The sequence below is a fragment of the Pyrus communis genome, chromosome 6 (genome assembly GCF_963583255.1).
Source record: "Pyrus communis chromosome 6, drPyrComm1.1, whole genome shotgun sequence".
NCBI lineage: Eukaryota > Viridiplantae > Streptophyta > Magnoliopsida > Rosales > Rosaceae > Pyrus > Pyrus communis.
The window spans coordinates 1276590-1288254 of NC_084808.1; the positions used below are offsets into that span (position 1 = coordinate 1276590).

At 38.2% G+C, this 11665-nt stretch overlaps 1 protein-coding gene across 1 annotated transcript; it reads right to left on the minus strand.

The window, feature by feature from the left end:
• Positions 1-5148: 5148 nt before the first annotated feature.
• LOC137735903 (defensin-like protein 1) lies at positions 5149-5725 on the minus strand. Its single transcript, XM_068475255.1, has 2 exons — positions 5591-5725; positions 5149-5513 (listed from the first exon to the last, which is right to left on the minus strand). Exons 1-2 carry the CDS (start codon positions 5646-5648, stop codon positions 5344-5346), a joined length of 228 nt encoding a protein of 75 aa, XP_068331356.1. The 5' UTR covers positions 5649-5725; the 3' UTR covers positions 5149-5343.
• Between the last annotated feature and the right edge of the window lie 5940 nt (positions 5726-11665).

Here is an 11665-nt window from a genome sequence, read left to right on the forward strand (position 1 = left end):
GACAGAGTATATAAAGTTGGAGATTGGGTATTTCTAAAGTTATCTCCATGGAAATGTGTGGTGCAGTTCGATACGAAAGGTAAGTTAGTATATTGGACCGTATCAGATCATCGAGCGAATTGGTGAAGTTGCCTACAAGCTTAAGCTACCTCCAGAGTTATCAAAGGTACATGATATTTTCCATGTGTCCATTCTTCGTTGCTATGTCTCTAATCCATCACATGTAATTCCTCTTCAGCCGCTGGAGATTAATCAAGATTTGACCTACGATGAGGAACCAGTGATGACCTTGGATTGGAAAGATAAGGTTCTTCGGAACAAGATCGTTCGTATGGTGAAAGTTTTGTGGAGGAACCATTCAGTCGAGGAGGTCACCTAGGAAACAGAAGAACTTATGTGGGACCTGTATCCACGTTTGTTTTATGGTTATTGATATGTTGTTGATGTGTAGGAATTTGGGGATGAAATTTTCTTAAGAGGGGTAGACTATGACGACCTGTCCCAAATTATTAAATATATTTTCTCTCCTAGTGTGTAAAGTGACAATATTGCACTTTTTGGCTTACCACCGTGGATGTAGATATGCAGTTCTAAATTAATTTCCTTGCTAGCATAATTGGATTGTACTAGACGTCATGAGCACGTTGACGCGAGTTAGGGCCGAATCGGAGTCTTAACAAGGAAGTTACGAACGTATAGAGTGTAAACAAACCAAAATAAGAAGCCAATCACCATAATTCCTATTTCCTTGAACCCAATTAGGTGTCACATCCCGGCTTGGGCCCTCACCACATCCCGGGCTTGACTCCACTGTAGCACAATATTGTTTGTTTTGGGCCCTGACCACACTTTCACGGTTTTGTTTTTGGGAACTCACACGAGAACTTCCCAGTAGGTCACCCATCCTAGGATTGCTCTTGCACGAACTTGCTTAACTTCGGAGTTCTTACGGAACCCGAAGCCAGTGAGCTCCCAAAAGGACTCGTGCTAGGTAGAAATGAGAATATACATATAAGGCTTACAGTATCCACTCCCATGGAAGATGTGGGATGTTACAATCCACCCCCCTCAAGGGCCCGACATCCTCGTTGGCACACTTTCGACCAAAGATTGGCTCTGATACCAAATCAAAAGACTGAGAAGTGATAGGGGAGGTGAGTACACCTCACATGAGTTCAATGCATTCTATGAAGATGTGGGATTGGAGAAGCAACTCACCGTGGCATATTCACCAAAATAAAATGGGATTGCAGAAAGGAAGAATAGGACTATAGTCCAAATGGCATATACATTTTGGGGTGAAGCTGTGAACACCTCAGTGTACCTATTAAATAAGTGCCCCACAAAAGCGCTGGATAAGAAGACACCATTTAAAGTGTTCAGTGGAAGGAAGCTTTCTATAAAGCATCTGAGGGTGTTTGGCTCAATGTGTTATACTCACATTCCTCAACAACTAAGGTAGAAGTTGAAAAAATCAAGCAACAAGGGTGTTTTTTTGGGTTATGGAACCATTGAGAAAGGGTACAGAGTTTACAATTTGTCAACTCAAAAGATAATCCTATCAAGGGATGTTAATTGTCACATCCCGGCCCGAGCCGCCACCACATCCCAGGCTTGACTCCGCTATAGCACGATATTGTCCGCTTTGGGCCCCAACCACGCCCTCACAGTTTTGTTTCTGGGAACTCACACGAGAACTTCCTAGTGGGTCACCCATCCTAGGATTGCTCTCATGCGAACTTGCTTAACTTCGGAGTTCCTATAGAACCCGAAGCTAGTAAGCTCCCAAAAGGCCTTGTGCTAGGTAGAGATGGGAATATACATATAAAGCTTACAGGATCCACTCCGCTGGGCGATGTTGGATGTTACAATCCACCCCCTTTTAGGCCCCGACAACCTCGTCGACACACTTCTGGCCAAGGATTGTTAGATCCCGACCTGGGCCCCTACCACATCCTGGGCTCAACTCTGCCATAGCACGATATTGTTTGCTTTCAGCCCCAACCACGCCTTCACGGTTTTGCTTTTGGGAACTCACACAAAAACTTCTCAGTGGGTCATCCATCATGGGATTGCTCTCACGTGAACCCGCTTAACTTCGGAGTTCCTACGGAACCCGAAGCCAATGAGCTCCCTAAAGGCCTCGTACTAGGTAGAGATGGGAATATACATATAAGGCTTACAGGATCCACTACTCTGGGCGATGTGGGATGTTACATTAGGTATTTGGGCTATTATATCATCTAGACCAATCAAACTTAGTCATCTCTCTCCCTCTCTTACGGTAGCCCAATCAGGGCTTAACATTTTCTTCTTCTGCCCAATTAGGACGACAAACACACATACATATGCACGTACACACTTTCTCCCCTCTTCTCGAGCCTTTTCCTTCCTCCTTCTTTCTACGCCGTGACACCCACATACACGATCATCATCAAACTCTCACAGATCGAGTCTTGGAAAACCACCATCATTCTCCTCTCAACCTCATGAACTCAACCATACACTTAGCTCATCGAACGAATGACATGAACGTGAGAAACCAGAAGCTCCGGCGATGAGTCAAGTTTGCTCCGACGCAATCCCGACGTGGTTTCGAGATTTTAAGGCTTGGAAAGGTATTCACCCAACTTCCTAACTGTTTGAAGTATTTTTGGAGTGAATTGGACATTGGTATGGACGCGTTTGGAAGGTTGTAGAGTTGGCCAGAAGTATCGAGGGAATTTCCGACCGTTTTTCGTTGGATTTTGAACTTCTATTAGGTACGAACGTGTTCTACTCTTCAAGACCTTCAAGTCCATATAAATTTCATGGATTTTGGTTGAGAAATGTCAAAGTTGTAAGCTTTAGAAAATCTTCCAGAAACCGGTGAGTTCAGCCGGAGGCGGACAACGGAGTGATCGAAGAAGAAGGGGAATATTTCGTTAACTTTAACGGAATATTCTAATGGTGTCAGGTACCATCAATTATATTCAATGAATTATTCCATCAAATTGATGAAATATTTCTAACAGCGTCAGTCATACAGACAACACGTGCCTGCGTGTGGCCGGTGCGAGAAGCCGCGTCCGGTGTCTAAAATTTTTTCTAAAAATATGTGTGTGTTCGTACTGTCGAGTAGATCACATTGGTATATTCAAACACCCCATTTGAGCAACATATGAGGAATTAATCCTGAGATTTGTTTATGTGCTATTGAATTAACGTTAAAATAGTTGTATCACATATAGGTGAGATGTATCCTAAGGACGAGCGCGGGTAAGTAAGGCTAGGGGGCTACGATCCTACTACTTATCAGTGAGTGGGAATTTGTTTTCTATATGTGTGTGTATATATATGCTTTACAATTTCCAAAAACATTTTAAAATGAATTTATGCCTTGTATGCCCTATCTATACTGCTTATTACTATATTGTTGCATTAGTATGAATTGTGAATTATACTATTTGATGTTGCGGAGGTTCAGGTAAGCTTTAGGTGAGTTATCATGTGATTGGTCTTGTTGCATTGCATATTGCTATGCATTTATGCATTTAGAGCTTATTATGCTGCACTCCAGTGTTAGTGCTCCCGCCAGAGGCCAGGGCACAGCTTTCATGTGATCGTTCACCTCCCACACCACACTCTCACCTTGGATCCAAGTTTTGGTGCTAGCTTTTCGTACTGACCCCAATAGGTGGTTTCAACTTGTAGGTGACCCGCGATCTATCACACAACACTTGAGCGTACTTATTTACACCCAGCCTATCATACAGGTCACATTAGGTGACTTTGACTCGTGTGCAGACATATGTTGATGAGCAATAGGTCCAGTTATATAGATCACGTTAGGTGACTCCGATTGGCATGCTAATTTAAATCAACTTTTCACCTGACTTACATATTTTAGTGCTGAACGTTATGACATGGTATAATTCTGTTTTCATTGTTCTTGAACATTGTTTTTATATATGTGCATATTACTATTTCCTAGAAATTATACGGGTTTTACAGAGAGGGGTTATTATGTTCATAAAGATAAATGTGTTTTCTAAAGCTTTGTTTTTGCCCACTCACCCATCTGTTTTGTGCCCCTCCAGGTTTTAGGTAGCTGTTCATCTTTGGTGGCTCACGAGGACTACACGGCGGTTTTGAAGTTTCCAAAATAAAAGTAGGGATCTTCTCCCTGTTTGTATAATTAGTACTTAGTTAGTTCAACTGCACTTTCGTTTTACCTATGCTCTGATATGCGTGTATCTTATATTTGATCACTTTCACACACTTACACAATATCTATAGTTAAATAAATTCAGCTTTGGTTTTTAATTATTCATATTTCTTTTATTAGTATCACTTCTGTTGCGCATTTGGCTATGTCACTCTCATGCAACGGCCAGCACGTCTCGACTCCGATCGGAGTGTATCACACTATACACCTAATTATTTACCATGTATCATTTCACTTAACCTTAATTAATTTTTTAAAATTTTAAAAAGTAACATGTAATGTAAAAATTAACCAAAATTAAATGAAAAGACACGTGACAGATAATTAGATGTATGATAAGCATACAATTCTTTTAAATGACGCTGAGTCATTTGAAGGCAAGATCTTTTGCTCTCAAATTTGAAGGCAGATGTCAAATCCATTTATATTGTTTTGAATAAATATTATTGTGTGTTGTATTTGCCAAGTCAAGCAAAAACTTGTATAAAATACCTAATTATCACATAGACCATTAAATATTATTTTGATATTTTAAATTTAACATGCTCTAACCACTTAAATATAATCAAAACGTTAACTCTTATGCCATTTAATTTATAAAATTTTAACTTACAAATTTAATCTCCTCAGAATTACCTTTTACATTTTTTATCAAAGGGGCACAATTGATTGCCACATCAACAAAAAATTTATTCTCCTCAGAATTACCTTTTACACTTTAGTTTTTTTGTAAGGGGCGCAATTGACTGTCAAAAAAAAGACGGGTCTTGCATTTAAGTGGCCAATTTGACCAAGTGACTAGCAGAGGTGTGGCATTACAAGGAATACGTAAGTTATGTATAATATTGCAATATTAAAAAGATGATGTATGAATTTATTATGTGACTAAAATTTGAGGTAATAAAATGTAATTTTGTTCCAAATTTAACCATGGGTGAGGAAGAAAATCAGGCTGAGGACGATCAAGGATACCCACTCAATTGACAAGAAAAATAACAAAGTCCACGACTAACTAGAATAACATGATAAGATCAAGTTCCCTCAATGGACCACATGGAAGAGAACTTAGTTTATTAATAATGTTCCCAGCTGCATGCACAGAACAAACATAACATTATCACTGGATAAGATGATCATCAACAGAGGCGAGTGCAAAAGCAGCGACGACGAAGGCCACGGCACCTGCCACCGGAGAAACCCTCGTTCCTGCAGACAAGAGCACAGTTGTGGTGGCGGAGGCATGTTCCGTGGAACCCATGACTCTGTGACTGACAAATCCTTGCCTCAGTTGGCACCACTATCTCTTCTGCATTGACAATTATTTGATGAGAAACAACTAAGATTTAAAAATATCATATATGAGAGAGAGAGAGAGAGAGTTACGTGAAGCCAAGACAATGAAGAGCAAAAGCAGAAGCCCAAAGCATGATTTCCTCCCCATCACTAGTGAGTAAGGTTTGTGTGTTCAACAACAATGGCTGAAAAATAAGCTGCAATTAATCCGATTGTTTCTTTCTTTATTTCTTTGTAGCACAGAGCAAAGGAGGGTGAGTGGGTTCTTATAGATAGAGTGGCGTGATAAAAGACACGTACTACTCTCAAGCGTGTCAGAGTGGCGTGATACTCTCAAACGTGTCAGGGGTGCGTGATAAAAGACTGACGCGAAACTAAATGATGATGCATGCATGCAATTGCACAAAGCTCAGAGAGAAAGCATCTCGTCACGTGTATTGCCACGTGCATGCTCTTCCAAAAGGATTTTCAAAAGGGGGAAAGATTCTCTCCATGGTCGGTGGCCCCTATCAATTTAGTTGTGGTTTTCTGTACGTCAGTGCCCTGATTTCTGAATACGCTCTCTTCTTGTGGGAGATTCGAGAGAAAGCTGAAATTAATTATCTCGGTTTTCGGTTTTCACGTGCTAGCTTAGTTACAACCATGCACCTTGTTCGCTTCTCTGATAGAATTGAAAGCACACCACAAAGTAGCACATAAATGTCCTATTAATTTTTCTTATTAACAACAAGATTTATCAATTGTAGTATATGAAAATAAGGATCTTTCCCGCAGAAGATTGTTTTATCTAACTACTTAAAATGTCACAAAAATTGGGCTGTTGTCCCTACTGACCAGCCACCGAAAAATAATTATTAGACCGACTTACACTTATCTAAAACCTACGAAATTTTATATGCAGATACTAGACACACAGAGCTACACTCACACAAATTTTTGGGATTTTTGGAGTTGATTTTCTATTTAAATTAAATTGAACAAAAACATGACAAAAACATATTTTAAGTAGTTCGCAAATTAAGAAAAACGAGTTAGGGGAATTGCTATCCACCACCAAATAAACGTGCAAACATGTTAGGTTTCATTCAAATTCCTTTCATTTTCAGATGAAGATGCTCAAGTTGGCTCAATGTTAGAACTCTACCTATTACTCTTTCTTATGTAGTATGTTAAGAGAATGGCGTTTTCAACTTAGCTTAGTTCCTAACATGCAATCTAGAATGGTGTGTTCATAGATTTAACAAGTAGAAATCATTAAGAAGGAAAAGAGTTTGAGTCATCACAAGGCATCGTAAGTACTAGTGTTGTCTTACTTATCCTACAAATTGATTCACATGTTAATCGCAATTAACAAGTACTACTCTAGAACATATGTAGGTCCTCATTCGACAAGGGCAGGCACACACATATTCATAGCATTAGAATCCTAGACATGCTTCCTAAGTATGCATCTGCAGAAAACACATAAAGAATTCATCAATGAGACAAGTAGTGAACCAATTTTCATCCATTCATTAAAGTAATTCAAACGAAATGTCATAACAAACTTGCAATCATATTCGGGGCTTCAAAACAGCCCCTAACTACTATAAATTAGTTACACATAATTCTCAAATTAAACCAAGAGAAAGATATGAGTTTGAGAAGATAAAACTGAAAGGAGAGAATGCCAAGATTTCCTCCTTCCTTTCCTTCCTTCCCCAACGCAGCAGCCTTGCCTTTTTTCCTTACTTTCCTTCCTTTTTTTCTTTTTTTTTTCACCTTTTTTTCCACTCTTTGCCGCTGCAACCTGCAGCCCTTTTCTTCTTTTCTGCTACCACAGTTGCTTCTCCATAACTCACCCCACTAACAGCCATTTAGTGATGACAATAAGTGAGAGGAAATGCTAAAACAATTGTAACTCTTTGGGCAGACTTTATGCCCATTACTCCCACTTAATTTTCCATTTCCTCTGATATTTGAATAAGTGTTAGCTGGCTTGTTCTTGCCTACATCAGTTTTGGCTGCTAGTTTTATTGGATTTATTGCTTTCAATGCTTTCTTGTCAGTTACAAACTGCTCAGCCTCTTGGGAACCTTTCAATGTTAAAACGGCCATAACTTCTTCTAGAAAAATGATATTAACAATCCGCGAAATGATCCACAAAATAGACATACATAGCTTTCCAAGCATATAAGGCTCATTCTCTAATTCATTCTGAGTTGTCCGCAACTTGCTTCCAAATTCAGCTGACCTGCACAGGCAGTTTTGACGAATTTGTTACTTAAAATTCCACTTGTGCTATTTTTCTTTTCTTCACTTGACAAATCGTACAAAACACAAAAACAAAGTAAATAGCTCAAAAATATATGGAACTAACTAAGAAATGACAAGTGAATTTGATATAAAATTTATATAAATATGAGCTTATCAAATACCCCCACACTTAACTTTTGCTAGTCCTCGAGCAAAACAAAGAAAACATGAAAAAGTAGCAACATGAAAAACATTAGTTCCCCACCACATGACATTCAAGAAAAAAAATCATCAAGAACCTTAGCTAGCATCAAACAAGCTAATCCAAGCTCATCTTCCTTATTCAAATGTTAACAGCGACCTTTTAATCATCCTTGAAGTGTAGTGTGTGTAATAGTCATGCTAATGCAATTTCAAGTTTTGTTTTAAAACACCACATGCAAACTAGTGATCTTCTCATGGGACATACACTCAATCACACATATGTTTAGTTTAATGTGTTTCGCTCAAAGAATCAAATGTGAAAGATCTACCATAAGCTTGCATAAAGATCTCATCTCCACAATCATAATTGCAAAACTAAAATCAAGAGGACTTTTATTGGATATAATGAGGCTTAGGGAGAGGGTTATAGAAATGAAAGGATAGGTAAACACAAGTTCCAAGCTACATTGCAAGAAATTCTCTTGTTGAGATTTATAAGAACTCAAGCTCTCCAACCACCCTACTAATACCTCCAATCACACCCCTAAACTTTTTATTTGCTTTGTATACAATTTTTCTTTTTTTTCTTCTTCTTCCTTTTTTTTTTTTTTTTTTTTGGTACCAATTTTCGCACATAACTAAATACAAACATGAAATACCCCCACACTCATTCTTTTGCCAAACTCCTTCAAAGTACTTCACAAACATTTCTCATAAGACAATCTCATATTGCTCACTAGCTAGCTTCGACAGGGTAAGAAAAAGTGTTTAAGGTATAAGGGTAGACATATTTGGTGATAAGAAATAAAAGGCTCAACATATACGGCTCAAATTGGCAATCTAATGATATCATTTTTCTTTAGGAAACATGCTTATTTGGGCCATGGTGATAAACCTAATGCCTCTATCATTTTCAAGTTCATGCAATCAATGACAAACATTTCAAAAGATCGTTACGCAAGTTCTAGAGATGTAAGTCACATAAGTTCATCACACATGAAAGAATAGGAGTGTATGAAAAATGCACACACTTTCAATAGGCTCAAAAACTCACATAGGTTGTATATGGTCACTATGTTCACATACGAAGCTTTAAATCATGCTTTAGTTTCACATCAACAAGGCTATGTGCTTTTGGTTTTTCAAAGATGATTAAACATGTACAAAACTAATAAGAGAATAAGGAATTTCACACAATACATGCTTACTAAGTTCTTGATCACCGTGGTTCAAATTCAATCCAATTATATCATTGGGTCGGGAAACTAACAAAAATCTAATTCAAAACAATAAAGAAAATAAGACTATTTTTGGATTTTTTTTTCATTTTCAGAATTTTCTCTGTTTTTTTTTTTTGGGTTTTTATTTTTTATTTTTTTAGAGTCAACAAAACTAATTAAGAAAACAAAAAACAACAACAAGGAAACAAATGAAACCAATTCTTAGTCAAAGGGACGAAAATTTTCAATTTGGTCATTTTTTAAATCCTTACCCCCAAACTTAAACTGGACATTGTCCCCAATGTCAAAAAACACAATAATGCATAAAATAAAAATAAAATAAAATCGTAAGAAACAAAATAAAGCATTTGGACTGAAAACTTCCCCAATTTGCAGTAAAATCAAATGATGACCCCCAAACTTCAATTTTGCAATAAACTCCAAGGGTGGACATAACCAAATATTCCTACAAAGAAAGGAAATAATTCAGTTTAGCACGCAAGAAAACTCGGAAAAAAAAACAAACGAAAAATTGAAAATGACATAAAAGGACAATGAATAAAAATATTGGGTTGCCTCCCAATAAGCGCTTGCTTTTACGTTCGCAGCCGGATGGTACCAAGAGTAATCATTCAAGGGAAGCTAGTTCTTCAAGGGGTACAACCTCCACATCATGCTCCGCAAAAGACTTGTAATATGGTTTGAGTCTATGTCCATTCACTTTGAACACGTTTCTGGTCTTTGCACTTTGGATTTCCACTGCACCATGAGGAAAAATATTAGTTATAACAAACAGACCAACCCATCGAGAACAAAGCTTACCTGGAAATAACCGAAGGCGAGAATTAAATAGAAGAACTTTCTGTCCAATGGCAAAGTTCTTCCTTGATATCATCTTGTCATGAAATGCCCTTGATTTCTCCTTGTATATTCGACTAGACTCGTATGCATCGTTCCGAATTTCATCTAACTCATTCAATTGAAGCTTCCTCTACTGTCTGGCAACACTCATGTCCATGTTGTAGGCTTTGATCGCCCAATAAGCTTTGTGTTCTAATTCTACTGGAAGACGGCATGGTTTCCCATAAACTAACCGAAATGGGGACATTTCAATAGGAATCTTATAAGCAGTCCTATATGCCCACAATGTATCGTTCAAGCGCATGCTCCAGTCCTTCCTACTAGGACTCACAATTTTCTCCAAAATTTGCTTCACCTCATAGTTTGATACTTCTGCTTGACCACTAGTTTGCGGATGATAAGGTGTAGACACCTTATGTGTGACATTGTACTTCCTAAGCAGCGCTTCAAATGTTCTATTGCAAAAGTGACTCCCTCCATCACTAATGATTGCTCTAGGTGTCCCAAATCTTGCAAAGATGTTAGTCTTAATAAAATCTGAAACAACTTTTGAATCATTAGTTTTGGTGGCTTTCGCTTCCACCCATTTAGAAACATAATCCACAACCAATAAAATGTAAAGAAAACCATTTGAAGATGGAAAAGGTCCCATGAAATCAATGACCCACACATCAAAGATCTCAACAATCAAAATAAGGGTTTGTGGCATTTGATTTCTTGGGCCCAAGTTACCTGTTCGTTGACAACGATCACATGTTGCACAAAACTCGTACGCATCCTTAAACAAACTAGGCCAATAAAAACCACTCTCTAACACCATAAGGGCTGTCCTCTTTGCTCCAAAATGGCCGCCACATGCATAAGAATGACAAAAAGTTAGAATAGATTTAAACTCAGATTCGAGGACACACCTAATCAATTGATCAGGGAAATATTTCCACAAATAAGGATCATCCCACTCGTAGTATTTGGCGGTTTTGACAAGCTTATCTTTCTGAGTACGTGTAAAATCATCCGGAATCTTTTTGGTGACCTCGTAATTGATAATATCTGCATACCAATGGTCAGTAACCTTTAATGAAAACAATTGCTCATCTGGTCACGTAAAGGGATGAGATCTTCCTCTGTGTTTGAGTGCACAAGTCTGCTTAGATGATCTGCTACAACATTCTCACTCCCTTTCTTATCCTTGATCTCCAAGTCAAACTCTTAAAGCAGAAGTATCCATCGAATGAGTCGCGGTTTTGCATCCTTTTTTGTGAGTAAATACTTCAAAGCTGCATGGTCAGAAAACACAATAACTTTAGTTCCAATCAGATAAGATCTAAATTTTTCTAAAGAAAATACAACAGCTAGAAGCTCTTTCCCTGTTGTTGAATAATTCAACTGTGCATCATTGAGTGTTCGTGATGCATAATAGATGACATGTGGCACTTTATTGACACGTTGTCCTAGAATTGCACCGACAACATAGTCTGAAGCATCGCACATTAACTCAAAGGGTAAACTCCAATCTGGTGGCATGATCACAGGAGCCGTGGATAACAACTCCTTAAGTTTGTTGAATGCTACCACACACTCTTCATTCATATCAAATGTTACATCCTTTTGAAGCAAACGGCACAAGGGTCTAGAAATCATTGAG